The sequence below is a fragment of the Thalassophryne amazonica genome, chromosome 21 (assembly GCF_902500255.1).
Source record: "Thalassophryne amazonica chromosome 21, fThaAma1.1, whole genome shotgun sequence".
In the NCBI taxonomy this organism is placed as follows: Eukaryota; Metazoa; Chordata; class Actinopteri; order Batrachoidiformes; family Batrachoididae; genus Thalassophryne; species Thalassophryne amazonica.
In genome coordinates, this window is record NC_047123.1 from 18,429,124 (window position 1) to 18,452,733 (window position 23,610).

A 23,610-nucleotide genomic window follows, 5' to 3' on the forward strand; every position below is an offset into this window, starting at 1 on the left:
TGACCTGCTGATGAGAAGCGTGGGAGGCTGGCGAGCAGCACAACACAGGCCTGTCAGATTGGCTGTGTGTGAGCTCTCACTCTCCGCCGTGCGGGGCCGTTATTTGCAAGTGCAGGGCGCTCTGCGACGGTAACTCAGTCTGTGTGTGCAGAATCAGACTTGTAAATGTCCAAAGAGATTTGCAAGTGTATTAACATTTGTACATGTGTGCACAAATCTGTAACTGCAGGGGTAGAGAAATCCACTGGTCCGAGGTCGCGGACCAGTGGATGTAGTAATGTAGTTGTTTTATTTTCAAGCACAAAACGTGACTGAGGAGGAGAAAAGAACAGGATAAATTCCATCATCACATTAAAATGTACTCCAGTCAGAATAAAAATACAAGCTGCTAATTTGTTATTTTTCAAAGTTACTAGGCTGCAGCTATATGTTTTAATTATTTCAAAGTAAGTTACCTCTTGTTTTATTCTTATTAAAAAAAAAAAAAACATGGGGAGTCAAATCAGCCTGCTTTGTTCTGTTCAGTTTATATCTAAGTTTTCCTGCACATGTCCTGGTATTTTTTTTTCCTGCTTTATAAGAGTTTGGTATTTACCTTCACACTTTTCTTTATAGCAGTTCTGTAATTTCAGAAATGCAACAGAAAACAACCACGAATGAGAAAAAGTTGGGACTATATGTAAAATGAAGATGAAAAAATACAAAAATGTTGCACTCTTCCCAGTTTTTCCACTTATACCCACAGAAAGCAAAAGTTCTTCCAGAGTTGTGTCTTGGTGGCTTCCCTCACTTGTCTTTTTCCAGCATGGACATTTAGATTTACTGACATAGATTTACCATAAAGTACCATACTGTTTGTATTTCTGATGTAAATGAAGTCTAAGAAGTAGACAGTGACTTGGAAATGTTCATGTATTCATCCTCTGACATTTCTCAAGAAAACTGGCTGTAAAAATGATTAATTAATTCTTACATTTAGAATAAACTGCCCTGTCCCAACCCTTTTTTTCTCAGAAACTGCTCCAGGACTTAAAATATAGGAATGGATATATATTAACAAATAAAATAAAGCTGACCTCACAAATCATGAAATGTGTAGGTTTCACACAGTCTGCAGTAAATAGAAGTTAAAGTAAGTGTCAGGATCACCACATATTTCATATCATCCAAACTTTTCTGATTTGGAGTTATAAAAAACAAAACAAACTTTACATTCAGCACAAAATGGAAACATTCTGTCATGCTATAGATTTACAAATACAGTATTGATTGTGTATTGTACATGTGATAATTAATGCTACACTGAAGCTCGCCGGCTTGCCGTCAGAGGCTCTGACCTTCCAAATACCTGGGGCCACTACCTCAGACCAGGAGGACCAGTAACAAAATTAGTGCTACTGGATCTGACCAGTAGGCTCAAAAAAATATTTCTGTAACCCTGAAATGTGGACATGATAACAGTAAAATCGCATATCAGATTTTACTATACAATTATTATATGTGAAAATAACCACATTTACGATCATGAATCCTCTGCATCTTTAACTTAGCCACATGGGGTGTGCAGCCAGCACATTCTGAGTGCCGGTCCCTAGCCCAGATAAATGAGGAAGGTTGCGTCAGGAAAGGCATCCGGTGTAAAAAGCGCAAAAATTAAAGTGTGCTAGTTCCTATTTTAAGAACGAGGGTGATGTACAGAGCTGTAGCAACTACAGAGGCATAAAGTTGATCAGCCACAGCATGAAATGATGGGAAAGAGTAGTAGAAGCTAGACTTAGAAAACAGGTGAAGATCTGTGAGGAGCATTATCGTTTCATGCCGAGAAAGAGCACTACAGATGCAATGTTTGCTCTGAGAATACTGATGAAGAAGTATAGAGAAGGCCAGAAGGCGTTACATTGTGTGTTTGTGGATTCAGAGAAAGCTTATTACAGGGTGCCATGAGAAGAGTCGTGGTATTGCATGAGGAAGTCTGGAGTGGCAGAGAAGTATTTGAGCGTAGTGCAGGACATGTACAAGGATAGTGTGACAGTGGTGAGATGCACAGTAGGAATAACAGATTCATTCAAGGCGGAGGTGGGATTACACCAAGGATCGAGTCTTTTCTTGTTTGCAGTGGTGATGGACAGTTTGACTGATGAGATCAGACAGAAGTCACCATGGACTGATGTTTGCAGAAGACATTGTGATCTGCAGTGAAAGTAGAAAACAGGTTGAGTCTAACCTGGAAAGGTAGAGATATGCTCTGGAGAGAAGGGGAATGAAAGTCAGTAGGACACAACTGAGTACATGTGTGTGAATGAGAGGGAGCCCAGTGGAATATTAATATGATAACTTAATTATGTACACAGACTGAGATAGAGTTATACAACTGTATTCATACATTTAATTCATTAGTGACATATTGAGGCTGAGCACAGCTCTTTCCTTTTGATATGGACTCCGGCACAATGTTCAGAACAACTTTTGAAATATTACAGAGCAGTGTTTTGAGTTGGTCATCACCAATTAGCAGTATTGTTGAAAACATTTGCACCATTCCCAGCCCCACATTCTATCTGTTGTTTAATTCCAGTTTTACTTTCCTGGTCTGTTGCATATTTGTCTCGTACTTGCCATACACTGGGATTCATGTTTTTCCCTCCGGTTGCTAACTTGTTAGCTGGGTATTGTGGTGCAACAAGCACAACAAATGTGCAGATTGCAAACAAACTACAGGTTTCATTTTCGGTAATAAAAGCAGCATCTGCTAACTGCCTGTAACTTGTTAGCTGACTTATGTGAAGGCAGGCATCTCCATTAACCGTCCAGCAGGTGGCAGACATTTCTGTGGAATATTACAGAGGCAAAACAAAGTTGCTTTTTCGATTCATCTGGTGCATCAAAGCTCACCAAATGCAGTGAGGTTTGTTCTCATGATGTGTTCTTTTAATTTAGTGAGTTGCAAGGTGATATCATTTATTGTTTGTGACTTATTGTCTGTGCAAGATGCCCGGGATAGACCAGGTCACTCACTCACCAGTGCAGGGAATTATAACTTAAAAGATAAAACATTGCATTTTTGTCATCAGTGTGATGTATTTTTTCTTCATCATTCTATAATTGTGCGCTTTCTTCCATGAAGGGAAAAATAAGCTTTTAAAAGTTGTGTTTCGTGGTGTATTCTCATTATTGGTCAGGTGGCATAACGGCCATTTTTCTCCAGATTGTTGATTACATAATGTAGGAACAGTTTGGTTCTAACACAAGCCTGCACTGGCAGAATGTTGCTGCTAAATGCACTGTTAACAAAAAAGAGTTGTTAAAATCAGTGCCCAGAAATGATGCAACTGACTGACTTGTAAATGTGCATAAAACATGGGGGGACAAAACGTTTCACTGGTTTTGGCAAGTTGAACTAAAGCCAGTCAATCACTACACAGTGGTGTGATGTAAATGCACATCACAGCCGGATCCTACAGAAACAGAGCTGACTTTACTGCCTCAGGAGGCTCTGATCTTTCAATGTCTGCAGAAATATGTTGAAGATGTTTTACCACTCGGTGGTCTCCAGCATTATCTTCTGTACTGTATTGTGCTGGGGCAGCAGCTGACACACTGTCCTGGGGGTTGGGCTAGAGTCTGTGGTGGAGGTGTCATAGAGGAGGATGCTGAGTAAACTGCTCAGTCCTGGACAACACCTCCCACCCCCTGCATGCTACTCTGACCTCCTGTCAGAGCACCTTCAGTCACAGACTGAAACCACTGAAGTGCACCACAGAACGCCACAGGAGGCCTTTCCTACCTGTGGCAATCGGGCTGTATAATTTGTCCCCCCTCTGCAGGATGAATACATAATGAACAGAGTTATTCAGAGGTATTCAGTTGCTCAGAGTTATGTGCAATATTGTTGAACATCTTGTGCAAGTGACTTAAAAAAATTGTTCACTTTTTACTGTCACTGTTTCAGTACTCTGGCAAAATAATTTCCTTTGGGATAAATAAAGTTGCTCTGTATTCTTATTATTCTTAATCTTAAACGCAATAACTATTTTGCCCTGGTGAGATGAGACCACAATGCGGTGTTTAGAGTTTGTTCAAAACATTTGCGATGTGGCCAGTGTCGTATTCCCATATTACATCACAACACACATTGCATGTCGTTCCGTAGATGAGTACAGACATACATAAAGGAGAGAGTAGAGAAGCTTGAATCTTCGACTAGACTTGGTTGCTTGATGCGAGGATGTTTTGCTTCTAATCGTAGAAGCTTCCTCGGCTAAATTTCTTGCTCTGGTAGTCTGACTTCTGTCTTGACTCTTGCAGAGAAGAATAACAGAAGCCAGCAAAAGCTGGAGTTTTAAACCTAACCAGACCCTCCTACCGAAACGCAAACTGCTATTGGCTAGTGATTAATAATTGCTCTAATTAGCAACTATTGTGCTCTAGTTAGCACCCTCCTAATGACAGGGCAGCTGTCCCACCTAACGATGGGACTGACGCATCTCCTGACGACTCTCCTGGCAACGTGAATGACTCATTACCATGAACAAAAGACTGAAACTGCTTTGACCTGAATACCCCATTGTAAACAGGGGACAAAGCGTGTCTCAGACCACCTCCCCGGTTAAGGCTGGGTTTCAACTGTTTCACATACAATGCTTCCTTCACTCCCTTCTCAAACCATTTCTTTTCTCTGGCTAAGATTTTAACTTCCTTTTCCTCAAATGTGTGGTTATTGTCTTTAAGGTGGAGATGAACTGCAGACTGAGGTCCACCGGCGCTTTCTACAGTGCTGGTATAGCCTTTTGTGCAACGGCTGCTTAGTCTCACCTTTGTAGTGTTCGTTACAGTTTTCCTGACATCTGATAGAATACACTACATTGCTCTGTTTGTAACTAGGGATCCTGTACTTAGGGTCAACTAATTTCTGTCTCAAGGTGTTATCAGGTTTAAAGTAAACTGGGATTTTGTGCTGTCTGAAGATCCCCTGTAGTTTTTCCCCTACTCCTGCTAAATAAGGGAGAGACACTCCTCTTCTTCTTGGCTCCGTCTCCTGTCCATCTGGTTTCTTTGTTCTTTGGGACTTTTGCAATTTATCCAGGGACTATCGTGGGTACCCACATACTGTGAGGGCTTTCCGGACATGTTGTTGTTCTTTAGCCCTTCCCTCTGTAGTTGTGGGCACCTGTAGGGCTCTGTGTTGAAGAGTCATGATCACCCCGAGCTTGTGTTCAAGGGGGTGGTTTAGTAAAGGGAAGAGCACATGTGCACCCGAGCAAACCAGGAGTACCCAAAAAGAAACAGTACACATTTTTAAAGGGCCTGACTTCCACAATGAACACACAAAGGTGTTCACAGAATGTTGGAGTGACCGAAGAGAGGACAGAATTTTTTATTTTTTTTTAAAGCATTGATCCTTAAATATTATTACCTCCAGGTGGCACTGAGTGGGACCGTGACGTCAGTGGCTGGTCTCTGGTGCAACCAAACTGCTTAATTTATATGTAAATATAACATATTTCACATATATTATGTAAAAGCTAATGAGAAAGAAACACTTCTAAAACTGAAAATGCTGTTTTTGGAACCTGATAATGCCTCTGGAGTGATTTACAAGACATTTCACGGACATTAACATGCACGCTAACTTCCGCTAACTCAAAGCTAATTTCCACGCTTGTCAAAAGCTCATGTGTGTGCACATGCACAACCTCCTGCAGATGCAGTTAAAATGTAAATAAAATAGTTTATAATTGATTGATTGAGTTTATTCTGTAACACCAATGTAAACATACAGAGGAGAATATATCAATGATACACGGATAACACAATAAAACATAAATGCTGATTTCCATTGTGGTCCTTGTGAAATTATCTTGTGACAAAATAGAGGGGCTTGAATGAACATGTGCAATTTGTACATAAGGCAATAGCATCTTAATAATTACTGCTGATAACAATAAATGTATAATTAGGGAATAACCCTGTTTGGATTACAGTTGCAAATAGCCATTTTACCGGCTGTAACGCGTCGCCGGTAAAACTCAATTTGCGACCGTAAAATCTAGCATTAACATCCGCAAATCATCAAACACAAGGGGGTTATTGGTTATTCCCATTCTAATCCAATTCCATCGTTTGCATGATTTATTTTTCTGTAAGTAATTCGGTCAGCAAAGTTTACTGTAGCAACAGCGGCGTCGCTCCAACGCTATTATTGACATTTGCATAGCAAAATGGTTAGGCCGCAAAGTAATACATCAAATGTCAAACAGTCGAATATTTTACCACCGTCAAATTGATATTTTATGGTCGGAAATCTCACATGATTAACCAATCAGATTTGCGAAACAAATGTAATTAGATTAGAATTAATTATACTGTTGCAGATAAAAGCTAAACCGATAACTTTCAGTGTTGATTTCAGTACACAGCAGCTACTGACACAACAACGAGTCAGCGCTTATGTCTCAGATCAGCCTTCTCTCAGCAAAAGAGACCTGGTGATTATTGAGAAAGGAGAGAGGAAAAAAAAGATAATTTCTCTTCACACCATAAAGACCTGCTGGTTATTTCACTGGCGTCATGCACAGGCAGACAGTTTTGACTTATTGTTCTAATTTTAAACAAACTAATTCCGGATAAGTTATTGAAATTAGCATCACGTCTGTCGTTTTACAAAGTGAAAATATCAGCTATATGTTTTAGTTTTAGCGTAATGCACTACTTTTGAAGGTTTTAGCGTTTAGACACACATGCCACATTGCATTATGGGTACATTAGTTTCCTGATGCCAGTGGTTGACTGGTCAGTATAGCACCCAGTTACTGAAACGTGTGGTGGGTTTTACAAATAAATCTGTATTAGTAATTATTTTATTTTTTCATTTGTAAAAAAAAAAAGGCAATTTGAAAACTGAAAATTCTGTTTAAGTCCTTCATCACTTTTAGCAAATGTGTGGCTGCTCACACTGCCATCTGCTGGCAGTAGATAACAGTGTTCATGGCACTGTATGGTGTGAATTCCCCCCCTTTCTGGGACTCAGCTCTTCTCTTACTGCAGAGGCTAGAGCTCTACAATTCATAACTGTCATCGCAGTCACTAAAATCTTTGATTTCACATTTTACAAATGTTTTTAACCATTAAGCTTTATTCACTATACCTGCAAAAACATGATAGTGGTCTAAAAGTTATCGGAACTAAATTTATCGGAAGGTAATTGGTCCGCTGATGGTTTTCAAAGTTATTTGGAAAGCTAATCTGCTAATGAAAAACGTTAGCTTCGATAATTAGTGGATTAGCCGAACTGTGCCCACCACTGTATATACAGTGTGCGTATATATATATATATATATATATATATATATATATATATATATATATATATATATATACACACACACACACACTTTGCGCTGGGAAACCAATTAAATAACTGCAGATTATCAAGATGCTCATACAGCATAGGGTCTTTCAGCATTACTTGATATTTTTATCTTTTGCATGCACAATAACATTTTGAGTTCTAACTAAAACTTGCCCTCATTACATATTTATGTCTCTCTCACAATGGAGCTCGTCGTTCACTCCGTGGACACAGGTGCACCATAATGTGTACATTGTGTTCTGCATTTCCTCTGAAATATTTTCCTGTGTTATGTCTCTAAGGTGCAGTTGCATCATATCCTCGTGTAGTGAGTGCCCAGCTTTACCTGGACGGAGTGTTCCTTTGCTGCCACAGGCTTTAGGAGCTACTTATGTAGTTTACTCCTCAGTTTTAGTTTGTAACCTCCTGTGGCTTCCCGCTAGTGTCCGTTAGGTGGGTTAGATGAGGACAGCCACTGTGCATTTGCATTCTTTCCTTTTGGGAGGAGATGATGCTCCAAATGGCCAATCTATGATAAAATTCAAAATGTGTTTGTTAAAGAACGGCCAGGAATCATCTCAAGTGTCCTAATAATTGGTAATGAGTTTGACTTGGAGCTGCTACTCTTTTGGGAATAGCTGTCATATTTGTAAAAAATGGATCTTAATGACTTGTACATTTTAGTGGAAAGACCTGTGGTGCAGCAAAACGGCATGCTAAGACTATTTTTAACGATGACCACATGAATGAGTTACTTCTCAACTGTTAGAATGGATGTCCAGATAGATTACTTTAAATCACATTGGATAAATAAATTGAATTGATCCATCAGTCACATTTTCTTCTGGACATGATAACATGAGCAAACTGTTTCTGATTTTCTTAAAATTTTACATGGATGTCATACATGGGTGTATCTCCAGTGAGTTTGAATTTTGGCAAGATCTGATTTAAGACCTTCCAATTAAGACCTTCTTAAGGATGGCTGACATTACTGAACAGAGAATTAGTTTTTTTTTGGTCTGTATTAGCTGGCTTTTTTATTTATATCCCTACAATAATAATTTGTTGTGATTTGGCGCTATATACATGTGCTCTGATGTCACTGTTTATCTCCATAGAAACTACCCAAACAATCTTTCATACAAACTGTTTAAAGGGACATTACAGTGTTGTGGTGGAAATTACGGCAATAGTGTGGGACAACTACATTTTGTTTAAAAAAAATCACAACAGTTGTATGACATTGAATACCCCAATTATGTTTTGATTATTATTATTATTCAGAGATATTTTAAAACATTAGAAAAAACGTTTCTTTACCATTCATTTTTATCATTGAAGATCAAAAGTCTGGGTGTGGGACAAGCACAAAACAGCAATATTTGCATATAATGATGCTGAAAAAAGGTGAAAAAGTCATCATAGACTACTAGAACAAATTTCTTAACACACTTTCATTGTAAAGATAACTATAAAAGTGTGAAATTTCCCCTTTTTTCTGTTTTTCGTACAATATGATCAAAGGACATAATAAGTGCCCGTAGTCTAAGAATCACCCAAATATCGACCAAAGTGATCAAGCCAACACTAAAACAGTTGATTGCCATGGTATGGTACAAATTATCAGTGGGGGGGGTGCGCCACACAAAAGTGTGTGTTCCTAGTTTATGGATGTGAGCTCATGACAAAAATGGTCAGCAAACAATGGTGCAATGCCTTTTTATAGTTAACTTACCCATGGTTCCTGTTGGTAAGTGAGCATGAACATAGATGTAGCCAATTGAAACTCTGCTCGGTCAATATCACAAAGTGATACACTTGGTACTTTTTTAGCTTTTAAAAAGTCTTTTATTTGGAGGGGGTGCTTTTAACTAGTCTTTTTCTGTCTGTGTTGAAGATTCCATGCATGTTACACATGGTCCATATTAATTTGACTCACATTTGGATTTTCAAAGCAACACTGAGGTAGCTTGTGGATCAGGATGAGCATTTACAGGTGAAAGAAATACTTTGGGTCTCTTAAACATGAATCAAATTTGCAGTTTGCTTGTTTGTTTAGTTTTTTGTTTTTGTCTCCACACACAAGGTGAAGTATTTTTGCTCCTTTGGCCAAACTGAGCTGTTTGAGACACTTCTGAAAACGTGCAATGTCTCCTTTTAAAGCTGTTCAGCAGTTGTACTAACGATGACATTGGGGGTGAAACCCTGTAACTTTTCCTACCTGCTGTCCTGTCCTGTCTTGTCCTGTCCATCATTCTCTTGGCTGCCGCAGCCCGCTGTCTCTGTGTGTATCTGTCCGCCGCTCAACCCGGCTTTGGCTCTGTTAACCCTCTTCTCCCCTTCTCTCTGTCTCTCTCTCTCTCTCTCTCTCTCTCTCGCTCTCTCTCTCTCTCTCGTGGCACCAGGCGCGGCTCCCCTCCTGTTCATCTACCCTAAGCATTGCTGAGGTACTCCTGCATGTGTTCTAACGCAGCCGTCATCGTAGCGTCATCACAGCATCGGTTTGCATCCCTTCCATCCCCACTTATTACTTTCTGCCTAGCATGATTGCTGCCCCCTTGCTGTCTCTTTGTGGTTTGTTTGTGTGAATGTGGTCACGTTATATTTTACCAGAATGCCTCCTTGCCTGATTCTCGTCCTCTCCCTTATTGCCTTGTCTTCACACTTACTTGGCCTTCGATAAATAAACATCACTTGGCATATCTCTCAACTGCATTTCAACCTCAGAATTGATGTTGAAAAATGCTTGAATCATTTATATGAATGGAAAGTGATATTGCTTGCACAAACAAATGGAAATTATCTACATCCAGGGCAATAAGTAGTTGGGCAGTAGCACAATTTTTGTAATTTTATTCTGTGGGCCAACCACAATGGAATTGAATTGAAACAATTCAGACGTACTTACATTGTAGACTTTCAGCTTTAGTTCAAGCAGTTTGACAATAATATGGCATCATCCATTTACGAATTACAACCATTTGTATACTTAGTGCCTCCATTTTCAGAGCTCAGAAACAGTAAGTCCCTTTGGCTTCTTCTCCCTTGTTTTCCCTCGGGGTCGCCAGGTGGATCTGCACGTTATTTTGGCACGTTTTATGCAGATGCCATTCCTGACCTAACTCTGTGTTACATGGAGATGGGCAGCGGTGGGTTTGAACCGGGAAACCTTCTGCACTGGAAACAAGCACACGTAACTGCTTATTGTAGATACAAATCATCACTTTTTAAGCCTTTTTAAATTTAGACAAGTCTGGGGATAGATACTTGAACATTTCCAAGTAAATTAATCTGCTTTCTTCTACATTTACATCAATCATTCAGGAGTACAATCAGTATTGTTAGTGTTCCATGATGCATATCACAAAATGGCTATACACATCAAAATGTCCTTGTAACTATCTGATCTCTACCTAACTGCTTTTCAAAATGGCTGACATACAAAATGTCCTTGTATTTGGCACGACTATGTGATCTTTTTATAGCTGTCTAATTGATAAAACCATCTGATCTTTTTATTGATGTCTAATTGATAAAACCAAAGTATTTGTATCTATTTTGGACAGCATGATGGAACATACTGATTTATTGTTTGGCATCGACATACACAAACGCTAAGATTTTTACCTACCGGCCTTGAAGGCAACATAAGCACTACACCTGCTAATAACCGCCTACTTCACTTTTGCAGCCAATCACATAGCCACTGATTCACGACAGATTAAGGACCACCCACATGGGGCCGGATGGAGGAACAAAAGTTAGCATAGAAAGGAGCTCTGGGCTCTTTGTTCCAGATGTAGCATATGATCTGGTCAAAGACCCCAGAACTGCAGATAACGCTCTGTATCAGTGTGGGAACTTTTTCAATACAACATCTAAACTTTGAAGTCCGTTTCCTGTCCAGTTCTTTTTGGGATCACTCACCACATAAAATAACCTAACAGTATGGTCTGGTCAGGTCCGGGAGCATGCATTGGTGCCACGTGTTGCCACATCCACCAAGTCACTGAACCATCCTGGGTCCTGGATGGCAAAAATCCAGGCAAACAACCGGTACATCCCCACTTCTCCAGAGCTGCCAAACGTCCTGCACTGGGTACTATATACCCCCCGTGTCCCGCATCCCGCATGAGTGTGTGTGTGTGTGTGTGAGACACCCATTAGTCCCACAGTTGTGTGGGTCTGGGCACTCCCCTGGACCCCCCAGTTACGCTTTGCGCCATTGGCGCTTGTGGCCACACGTGGTTATCCCGCATTGCTACATTCAAATGTTGGCAGGTATGTTTCTCAAAAGTCTGTCTATTTGCCACAACCAGATGAAGCGTAGACATCCCCTTGGTCTTTTTCACAGTGACTGGGATCCTCAACACTGAGGCACCTCCATATTGGATCATGCCCAGAGAAATGTTCCACTTGTCCAAAATGTCAACGCTGGCATTTCCTGGCAATGCAAGTGATACTCCATATGGTCTTCTCCTGAATTAACTGTCCATTTGATTCAAAGTCTTTCCAACGGTTCTCAAGGATCCTCTGAAGCGACCTAGTACCAAACATATGTCATCACCACAGGTCACTGTTATTGCCCGAGCCTGACATCCAAACCGAAGGCACCAGGACGGTAAAGACTTGAACATTTGTTCTTCTGTAAAGGTGTTAGCATTTCCAAACCACTCTGTCCAATGACTTCATGACTTCATGAACTGTTCTTAGGCATCTCTTCATCTTAAAAGAGGACCCAAAGACATAAATGTCACTGCCGAGAAAAGTGAATTTGTCAACAAGTTCAAAACCTTGATGGCATACAAATACACTTGTGATAATCAAGTCATTAAAAGTCTGAATCCCACTCTGATTCCTCACTCACTGGTTAATGTGTTATTTTTGTTAAACCCTTGAATTAAAGCTGGAAGTCTTCACTACAAGCACATCTTGATTGTTTCACTGTGATGTGGGCCAAGGCAAAATAAAAAGAACATTACATTGCTGTCCAAATACTTATGGATCTCACTTTACCTTCCTTCATTGCCTTCAAGGGGCTGCTGTCAAAGAGAATGTTTTTCAGCTCTCCCGGTGCTTTTTACTGTGGTCAGAGCCCAGTGACAAGACATGAGACCAACATGACATCAAAATCCAGAAAAAAATTCATTCAAAAAATAAAATGCAGTGGTGAAAGTTTTCCAAGAAGATGAGGAAAAATGCCTTTATTGGATAATGATATATCAGGGGATAAAGAAACATGCAACGTCCATCGGTGTGTGTGTGCATCTGTCCGTAACGCTTCATGCCAACACTTACAACCATATGGTAAAAAGTTGTCAAATTTGGCATACTTACTGGGGACAGTCCTGTTGATTCTTTTCACCAAGTTAAATGTCTTCACCTCCAGTGCTCCAACACCCTTATTGGATCAAACCTGGAGGTGTGCAACTTTTGAATCATATGCCCAATTAAAAAAAAAAAAAAAAAAAATCAGGTCCTGTTGGATTCTCTGGATGAACCACATTTCAGTACACCCTATGACTTAATTTATGTTGCCATACCAAATTTTCAGCCATATTGTTTTTGGGTTTGTAATTTTCTTGTTGTTTGTAAGTCTACGAAATTTTGACCTTCCCCAAATTTTGCCTGATCCTCCTGACAGTTCAAACATGGCACAGTTAATCTTCAGACCAAGCCTTACACTTCTGTTTATGTGGTTGTTTGATTTTTTTTTTTCAAAGTAGTTATCCATCAGAGCCCAATGGATTTAGTGACCAACTCAAATAGGAAGTGACGTCTTATCTCAGTAACATTTTGATGTATCAGAACCAAAGTTAGGATGTGGGCTTGGGACCACGTTGTGAGGAAACACATAAAGAAAAAAATTGGTGTCATTTAAACTTGACGAGCTCTTCCTTCCAGTTGGGGGGGGGGGGGGGGGGTGTCAACCATGAGTTGCCTTGTTACCATTGTTCCTTATATACAAAAAAAAAGGTGTCCTTTGCATTTAAACCTTCTTTATGGAAGCCTTGTAGCATCCATCAGTTCACATATTTTTTCCCTATTGTTTTCCTGACATCCTATGGGTTTACATTGACTTTCCCTGACTCATTTGGTGCCTTTGGGTCACGTGTCTCACTGACCTGTCCACACTCAGTACGTAGCTCACGAGCCTGAGATGAATGAATCATTTTCTTTATTTTGAGACAGGCAACAGAGCCATTTTTGTCACCTGCATTCCAGATAGTCAGCGTCTCTGTCATCATACGATATCCGTGGAGTCGTCCAGTTAACCAGTTGGCACTGTGCTGCACAGTAAAATCAGGATAACTTAATCTGCTATACTTGTGAATTTGAGAATTTGCTTGCTGTCTTCTTATGTGAATATTTTCCAAAACAAAGCATAATGGTATTTCTCTCTGCATGCCAAATTATGTTGTGGTGATGACAGAACCCCCCCCCCCCCACATTAAAAAAAAAAAAAAAAAAAAAAAAGGACAGTCATTTTCTGGATCCACACCAAAATTTCATGGGTTCTTTTTGGTCCATGCCCCCATCCTTACTCTATAGTTCATGATAATTGGTCCATAATCTTTTGAGTCTCACTGTTGGCAAGCAAACAAGCCAACCTACCAACGGGATGAAGATATAATCACCTTGATGGAGGTGAAACCTCATCTGATCACCATTTTTGTAAAAAAAAAAAAAAAAAAAATACAATTAAAAATACTTGCGTTCCATTTACTCATAGCTATAGTGTGTAAGATTTAGGGGTGTTTATTAGCAGAAGAAGAATATAGCATTCATAACGATTTGTTCATTAGTGTGCAACTTAGAAAAGTTACTTTTAACATTTACTTCATTAGCAGCTGCTAATGAAGTAAATGTATAAGAAACTAAAAAGTAACTAATAAAGTAACTTTTCAAAGGAACTGTGGCAACATTGGTGTGTAATTACTCAAAATGACAAATCAACGTGTTTTAATAAGCTAAGAATGAACGAGCCATTCATATCTGTATGGTAGCAGGCCCCCTCCTATGGAGGGCACCATGTTGCACCACCATATTGATACAGTAGCCCAAAAGGGACATATTCACTCTTTCACAGTTTTACAGCACATCCAGGGGACTCTGCGGTCACTGTACGCCGTCTACTGGTTGCTAGTTCAAGCTAACATATTTGAGAACCCTACTTTTGTGAAACGGAGGATTATACATATTGCTTATCACAAAAAAAAGGCAAGGAAACATGAATCCCTTACCCCAAAGAAGCGAGAACATGAAGAGAAACTAAATCAAGACCAGCAACACCATAATGTAATCTACAACCTCACCACTAGATGACACTAAATCCTACATGCTGTAGCTTTAACCCTTAATAGAAGTTCCTAAACTGGTCACTGTAATTGGGCGATTTTTGTCTTATTGCTTTTAATCTGTCCCTGTAATCCCAGACAACAGCACTGGATAGGTCCAGAAGTCGAGCACTCGTTGGTGATCGTGACTTAAGTTCCTCTCACTCGTCCTGTATTTGACAGATGTCACCACTCCAGCAGTACTCAACTGTGGGACTGTTGTCATATCCACTGCTTCATTTCTTTTGTTTCTTTGTATTATTGGTGACTGCCTTCTCAAGACTTTTTGCCACATCTTTATTTTTTTTTCTTTGACCTGATTGTCAAAGGATGCAGCCAGTACTGACCTGACAAGCAGTCGGGTCAGTACTGGCTTAGTCCAACGATGTGTGTATATCTCTACTGCAAGCGCACCACTGTCTGACATTTTGACAAAACAGTAAAGTCTGTGCGTATACATGTTGTTTTGCTTGTGTGTGCACACGCGTGTGTGTATGTCTGTGGCATGAAGGTGAGTGACTATCCTGTGGCTTCCCCCAGGCCTCACGGAGAGAATTCAGGGCTCACCTGGATGAGGTCATCACACTCAAGTCAAGGTACTCTACCTTGGACCAGGTAAACTTGCTAACCTTCTCTAAACGTCTATCTGTGTATCTGTGTCATAGTTCACCACATTAGGGACACACAGCAACAGAAACAGCCACCGGCAGAAACCTGACGCAGATTTCTCAGGCAGCTTCTCCTTATGAAAGCCAGTAAAGCTAGTAAGGACACAGTGTGTGAAGTAGTGGTTAGAAAGTCCAGAGCGCCACGGCGGGACAGATCACAGCCGGTTAGATGACGTGTGACGATACATGTGGCAGTTTAGTGGACAAAATCCAGCAAAATTAAAATAATTAAGATGTCGAGGTCTCTCGTAATTGTGTTGGATGTGATGTTGCATATCACCAGCATTAGTGGTCAGTTATGTTTCTTCCCACTGTCCTGCCCTGCCCCCCTCCCACCACTCCTAAATCTCACTCACACTCATTCTCTGTCATCGATCACCCACGCTGTCATTTAAAATTATGTTGGTTTCGGATGTTTTTGAAATGTTAGCATTTGTCTCTGCAGAGTGTGTGAGTGTTGGGGAGGATGAACCCATAAAAAAGCAGAACTGGCCTGTAGAGGGCGTGGTATAGGGATTTGTCGGGTCGTGGCTACTGTGGGTGTCAAGCTTCACATGTTGTCAGGTTTTGTACCATTACATGAATATCAGTAGCGCTTCTTTACAGTCTGTTGGTTTTTGCAAAGTGTTTGCTTTGGATGACTGGGCTGGTCTCTGGGATAGTCTGAGGATTCGCGGGATTCCTAATAAGTTGCTGGACATCATAGCCAGCCTAAACATAGGTACTGTGAGTGCTGCATGGTACATTGATGGAATGTCTCTTTATTCCAGTGAATACTGGGGTTCAACAGGGATGTGTTCTGGCTTGGACACTGTTCAATAGTTGAGGAATCCCATGATTGATGTTCCTTTGCTGGTGAGGAGAGGTTCACTGACCTTGACTTTGCAGATAATGCTGTGATATTTCACTGAATGCCCTGATTGTAGCACCTGAGAAGTTAAGGGAGGAGTGTTGAGGATTGAGATTATCCTGGATCAAGTCTAACATCCAGACTTTCAATAACATCCTGGTCTCAGCCATCAGAAGTGCATCTGGATGCAATGAAAGTGTCAAACTCGTAGAGATATTCACTTATCTCAACATTGACTGTTCATGTCTCTGGGTTCTTTGCCTTTAAGATTAGGAGCTCCTTGTGAAGATTTTATGGCATCATGAGGTTGCTGGACAGAGGTCTTTGCTGATGCTGGCATCTTTGCAAGAGAATGAAGGTCTAAATTTCTATGGTCCTGCTGCTACCTGTCTTAATATCTGCTTGTGAGACTTAGATGCTCATCAGTGACCTAAGGTGGTGACTCAAACTCATCCTCAATCTCTTGGGGGGGCTCCTTGGCTGCCATTTAAATGACTTTGTGTCAGACCAATGGGTATTTAGGGAGACTCAGATGAGAAGAACCACTTGGGAGGGGAGTGTTGCTTACAGCATCTTGGCGATGTGCTGTGCATGATCCAACAGGTGCCCCAATGGTTGACAAAGGCCAAGGGTACGCTCACATTTCACATGGCTGTGGCAGATGGATGGTTACTTTCAAGAGGTGATGATGGACCTGTTTTCTGCCTGAGTGGTTGCATGATATTCTACTCACAGTTCACTAACTCAAGTCATTGAGTCCGTTGGTCCGTTGTTCCAAGGCCAGTGGATGAGGTAGAAGCAAGCTTATTATCATTTTATTGGCTTTTTCACAAATGATCTGAGCATACATGTCTGTCCAATTTCAGAATTACCCCAATTCATTTTTTTTTTGTTTTTACTTTCTGCCATTAATCTTTTAGTTTATTTTTAAAAATGTGGCTAAAGCTACCTAATGAGACCTCATCTATGCTCCATTTACACACATAAATCTATCATCATCTTTCAAACGGTGGAACTGTCACTAACCACGTACTTCCATACACCCTTGACATTGGCACAGATGTTCTTGTTGACAGCGTCACACATTGTAAGGTTGAAGAAGCTGTAATGTTTCTTCTGCAAAAGAGACAAATGTGTAGGCAGCAGTTTAGAAGGAGGTGGTCCGTGCACTCATCGGATACTTTGCAACAAGCTGTGGACGGAACTCAACACCTGGATCCACACCTGTACTTAACGTTGGGCATAAATGAAACCTTAAGCCACATCCTCTCCAGCAGGGATGATCTGATTTATTTTCAGAGTTGGAGATTACTAACAGTGTTAAAACAACAACAAAAAAAAGATTCTCAATCTCAAAATGAAATCAAAAATTTTTCCAACTTCGCCTACTTTCACACCAGGCTTGTGTAGAGTTGCATTGTGCTGCTTATCTATTATGCAGGAATTGCTGTTCATGTTGCGCGTAGGGGGGAAGCTTTGACCTGCCTCTTCTTCTTCTGTGGTTTTGAAGCTTCACTGCCAACAAAGTTCAGCAGACTCCAGCGAGATGAATAAAATCTAGCAATACAGGTATGTACTGATTAAAAAAAACCTAAAAGGATTTTTCGCCAGACTGGCATAGGGTAGCATACAATTGCGGAGGCATGGTGTATAGTAGTGCAGTGTTACGTAGACTTGCAGAGTGTTGCGTAGACTTACATAGAGAACTACATCCAGTGCTCTACGCCGAATGTCCGTGAAAAAAATAAATGTTTAAATTTTGCGTCCATTTCGCGGCCCCCGTTGTGTTCCTCAGCATATTGCCACGTAGGGCTGCATAAGCTCGGCATCCTCAGTACCCCACATTACACAACTCTTGGCCCGGTGTGAAAGGGGCTTTAAGCATTTGTGCCAAGACCACCAAGACCTCTCCTACACATTATATGTCCCATTTACTTTTAACATCGAATGTCTGTAGAGTCTATCCTAATCCTACTGTATGGACAAGATACTGCTTTGCTTGGATATGTTTAATTACTTACCATCCAATCCAATAGTGTACAAATTGGGCAGTTTCACCCATTTTGTCCCCATTCATTGCGTGTCATCTGAAAATATTGAAACAGATCACTGGACAGCATACCATACTAGACTTATGGCCCAGTCACACGGCACTTAACGAAGGGCAACGAAGCCCTGACGAAACAAGAAATTTGGACTATTATGAAACTGGATTAATCTGGACGTTATTGTTTAGTTTGACTTCGTTCGACCAGCTGAATGTTTTCACACAGTGCAGAAGCCGGTTTGTGAGCGCTGAGGCTGCTGCTGTGTTCATGTACTGTCAGAAATTACAGGGCAAACTCAGCCTTTTGCTTAGATTTTTTATCTGGGTGTGGGTCAGCTTCACTGGGCTCGGGCACCTTATATAGGGAAGAATGAATCTTTTGTGTGGATACAATTCAGCAACTGCTGAATTTGAAACAACAAAAGTTGTGTAATTTCTGACGGTACTTGAAAGCAACATTAGCGGCAGCAGCAGCTGCATGCGCTTATTATTTTTTATTAAATATAACAATATAGTGTAGGAATGACAATCCAGCCCTCATGTACATGTGGCAACAGGTAGATAATTCAAATGATTATATAAAGAGCTGTTCTGGAAGGCAGAATTCACATTGTGGATCAGCTGTATCTGGGTGAAATAACCGCACGAGTCAATGCGCGTTCACATGCACTGATCAATTTACTGCTCTGATATATTCAATCATCTTTACACTTATATTTATTCCCCCTTTTGACATATTAAAATATATAAATAAATAAATAGTTATAAATAAATATATATGGCTTAGTAACGTAATACAGTGATACAGCAGTGACCACGGCACACCAGAGGGTTTTTTTTTAATTGGGGCAAGACGGAGCGCGCAGCGTGTTGACAGACGATGTGGGTTCTGATGATGATGGAGATGATCCCTCTTTTGTTCTGGACGAGGAACCAAAGCAGGTGGGTCCACCGACGTGCACACAGCTCTCCACAGCTTCTGTTTGCAGTTTCTCCAGGACTCAGGCGCTATGAGCTCCATCTCAACGCCGAGTCCTGGAACTCAGAGATGCAGACACACACTGCTCCAGCTGTGGCTCCAGGCGTGTTTCGTTTAAAGCGTTAAGATCATTAGCTTCGGTTTTGTTAAGTTCCTCTTTCGCCCCTTTTTGCGCTCTTGATTCGCAGAATGTTCGGTGATCTTTCGTCCACCTTTTCTCAATGAATTGTGACTTTTTTTTACTTTCCCTTCGTTCAGGAATCGTCGTGATACCATACTAGTGTTATGCCGCGTTCACACTGGGTGCAATCAGACGCTACAAATTCGTGGGGGTTGCGTGGTGACGGACGCGCCACCATCACCCGGTGTGTCACTCTGCTTTTGCTGCGAAAATTCACCCCAGTGAGTCATTAAATAGGAGGAGCTTCCATTCCTTACACAGATTACAACTGGTACAGAATGCTGTTGCCTGGCTCCTCACAAATTCTCGTAAACATCACCATATCACACCTATTCTGCGCTCTCTCCACTGGTTGCCAGTGCAATACAAAATCCAATACAAACTTCTCCTGTTCGTTTTCTGCTCCATCCACAGCCTCGCACCTGCATATCTATGTGAGATTCTGACCCTTCACCAGCCCAGCAGATTTCTACAATCTGACTGCACAGCTGTACTTGTTGGAGCAGCCCAGGTCTCGAAGCAAACAGTGGGGTGATCATGCTTTCGCAGTAGTAGGTCCTAAACTTTGGAACTCGCTGCCCCTTGACTTGCGTGCCATCTTGGATCTGCCCCTTTTTAAAACAAAACTCAAAACGTATTTGTTTAGATGTGCTTTTGATACTTAGTCTTGTTTAGACTTGGGAATAAAATGTATCTGTGTTCTTCTTGTTAACTATATTTTAAATATGATTTTTATATGTACAGCGCTTTGGTCAACTTAGGTTGTTGTAAGGCACTTAACAAATAAAATTTGATTGATTGATTGATTGATTCTGCTTGCCGGCTCCGGTTGTCAGTCAAGTTAACATGACGGACCTTGATCACACAGAGCGAGTTGTTGTGGAAAGCTGACAAACGTCATGAGACGTTTCCAATTCGGGGAGTATGATTATTTGCTGCAGGAGCTGCGTCTGGATGACGGCTGCTTTCAGCGGTCCTTCCGTCTCTGCAGGACCCAGTTTGAGGACCTCCTGTCCCGTTCATACGTGCACATGTAAACAATTAAACAACAAAAAAAAGAAACTCCGCTACTTGCTGCGGGGCTGCTGCTCGCTCCAAAAACTCTGTCATAATTGTGTTTAGAAACCAGTCACCATTTGCTTTATTATACATCTGTGTAATTAATTAATAAAATAATCTCCACAGACGATTCGCTCGCATGTGCACGTAAAAAAAAGAAAGAAACTTCGCTCCCCCTCCTGTAGGGCTGCTGCTCGCTCCAAAAACTGTCATAATTGTGTTTAGAAACCAGTCACCATTTGCTTTATTATACATCTGTGTAATTAATTAATAAAATAATCTCCACAGACGATTCGCTCGCACGTGCATGTAAAAAAAAAACTCCGCTCCCCCTCCTGTAGGTCTGCTGCTCGCTCCAAAAACTCTGTCATAATTGTGTTTAGAAACCAGTCACCATTTGTTTTATTATAAATCTGTGTAGTTAATAAGTAAAATAATCTTCATGGATGATTCGCGCGTGCGCACGTAAAAAAAAAGAAAGAAACTCCACTGCTTGCTGCGGGGATGCTGCTCGCTCTTCCCCCAAAAACTCTGTCATAATTGTGTTTAGAAACCAGTCACCATTTGTTTTATTATACATCTGTGTAGTTAATAACTAAAATAATGTCCACGGACGATTCGCTCGCGCCCACGTTAAAAAAAAAAAAAACACTCCGCTCCCGCTGCTGTGGGGCTGCTGCTCGATCCAAAAACTCTGTCATAATTCTGAAATAAGGGACAAAAGAGACATAAGTCCTGCTCACAGGCTGCTACCAGATACAGAACATGTTCACATCTTCAGTCAAACTCCAGACATCTCCATGTCACTACATATTCAGTCCCTGATTGGTCATGGTGGCACGACAAGACGAAAAAGTTCCGATTTTTCAACTTGGGGAGGAGGGCAACGCGACGTGATACAACGCAATATCGCGCCACAAATGCGCCAATCGCTCAAAATCGCTTCACTCGCGTCGCTTCATTTGCGTCCATCGTGTCGCGCTGTGTGACTTGGCGCCAAAACGCGTCCTTACATAGGGATTGCATGGCAACCTGTCGCTGCTGTCGCTCGCGTCACGCTCGGTGTGAACGCAGCTTTAAAGTTGAGACTATACCTTGGGAGTTGTTCCCTCAAAACCTAAGATCTTTCTCCTCCCATGTGGATCCTATGTATACTGGAGAGGGCTTTTGACATCATTGGTTAATTAGGTTAACCTTTGGGTTGATGGTAGCATTGTCTACAGCTACTGTCAACGTGGTTAGTAATTTGTTCCCAGTTGACGGGAGTTAATGTGCCATGTTGACGTCAGAATGTCCTGTACATAGGCCGGCATATGAGGCTCGACATGGACACACAAGGTGCCCCTGACTTTCTGATGGATGTACACTGCCCCCTGTAGTCCAGTTCTGTTTACTTTGGGGTTTCCCTCATATCCATGTGCATGGACTTTGAGCGTACATGCAGGCGCGAATGTGCATTTGCATTCACAGAAGCCCCGTGGGGCAGCAACTGGGCAGCCCGAGAGAACCCGAGAGCGGAGCGCAGAGGCCTCGCTCGCTGTCGCTCCTCATCTTTTCCACCGCTGTCTTCGCCCTCAGGCTCTCGCCTCCAATCCCCCGGGGAGGAGGATTTGGCTGAGGATTGCCACCGCAGTATTTTGTCTTGCCCTCTACCACTCTGTTGCAATCACTCACGCGTTTTGTCCTCTGCTCCATCCCTCTTTATAAGGTCCCACAAGACGAGGCGGTTGGCACCAGATGAGGCAAGCCTCTGTGCCCTCTCACAGCGAGTGGATAAATCTGTATTTTGCATAACTTGTCAGACAGCTCCTTTGTTTTGTGCTGAGCTCAGCATCATCGCGGTTGCTTCCCATCATCTCCTTGATGCTTATCTACGGTTATCAACCCATTGATTTTCCACTCTGGGTCACATGTCTGACTGACCCGGCCACACACAGTACTCAGCTCCTCACCCTTAAGTCCTCTGATTTTGCTCGCAGATCTCCATGACTACCTGTCGGCAGGCTGTTTCCAGGGCAACAATGGGGTCGGGATGCAGAATGACTATATGGCATGGCAACCGGTGATTTATGTTATTTTTATTAGCAGTTTAACCATTTCTAAAAGGTGGATTCTGCTCTTTAGTGTTTGTGTGTGTGTTGCATCTGTCATATGAGCCCATCCACTTCTTCTCACTTGGTCTCTCTCTCTCTAGTAATCAGGGGTGTTGCAGTGGAGGCTTTAGAAGCCAGCCTGAAAGTGTTTGACAGTCTGCTTCTTGACTCCTCCCTCCCTCACTTTCGTCTCATGCCGCGTTCTGCTTCCACCTTCATTCTCCACATATTTCACCGACTTTCTAACGACCCCTGCAGCTTCTCCACTGTGTTCATCTTCACAGGCAAACTGCTCCCCCGACCCCCCCCCCCCCCCCCCCCCAGCCACGGCTCTCAGATGATATGAGCGTTTCCGCCGGGCTTTTTATGTTTTGTTTCGTTTTTTCTTCTTCCTCTTTAATTTCCACACGTGTCAGGATTAGTGTCATTATTTCATCCTCGTCATGGTTTTTAGTTAATGCTTAAAGTGTAAATTAACTGCAGCTGCAGGACAGACTAATGATACATCACCACAACCAGCCGTGTGAAACTCGATTAGGGAGCGAAAAGCTGAACCTGTTGATTCTTGTGGTCTGGTTGTGTGTTCGTTCAGACACTCAGTTGGTCAATGCTGATTTCGATTTTGCAGGTCCTTGGTGTTTTTTTTGTTTTTTGTTTTTCTTTGGGGGGGAGTTATATGTTGTTCACTTTTGATTTTTTATTTTATTTTTGCTTTGTTTTCTTTTTTGTAAGGCAAATGATAATGTTCCAAAGCTTGTTTTTTACATATTTGATTTCAGTATTTGCAAGTTTGATCTTTCTTGCTGTAGCTGTATTTAGTTCCCTTAATTCCCACCTGTGACCTTTGCCTTTTCCTTATTTCCTTTCCGTGCACTCTTGTCCTGTCCATACAGAACTGTTCCAAAAAAATCCCAATTATTTTTTTTTATTGACACCCCCCTCCCCCGCCGTCCCAATCCAAAAAAAAAAAAGAAAAAGAAAAATTACTGTGTGTAAAAAGTGAATTTTTTTCTATTTAATCACTTACGATTGGTCACCCAATAAC

General features: G+C 41.5%; 1 protein-coding gene across 11 annotated transcripts in view; it reads left to right on the plus strand.

Moving 5' to 3' along the window:
* gphnb (gephyrin b) overlaps positions 1 to 23,610 on the plus strand; it is a 305,397-nt gene that overhangs the window by 235,553 nt on the left and 46,234 nt on the right. For 7 of the 11 annotated variants that reach the window (XM_034162748.1, XM_034162754.1, XM_034162749.1 and 4 more), the window contains exons 9-10: positions 9,757 to 9,798; positions 15,229 to 15,303. The exons of 1 other annotated variant lie outside the window; for it this stretch is intronic. In XM_034162748.1, the coding sequence (XP_034018639.1) occupies positions 9,757 to 9,798; positions 15,229 to 15,303 (117 nt within the window). The remainder of the gene's footprint in view (positions 1 to 9,756; positions 9,799 to 15,228; positions 15,304 to 23,610) is intronic. 3 more of the 11 variants (XM_034162758.1, XM_034162752.1, XM_034162757.1) reach the window with 2 other exon arrangements.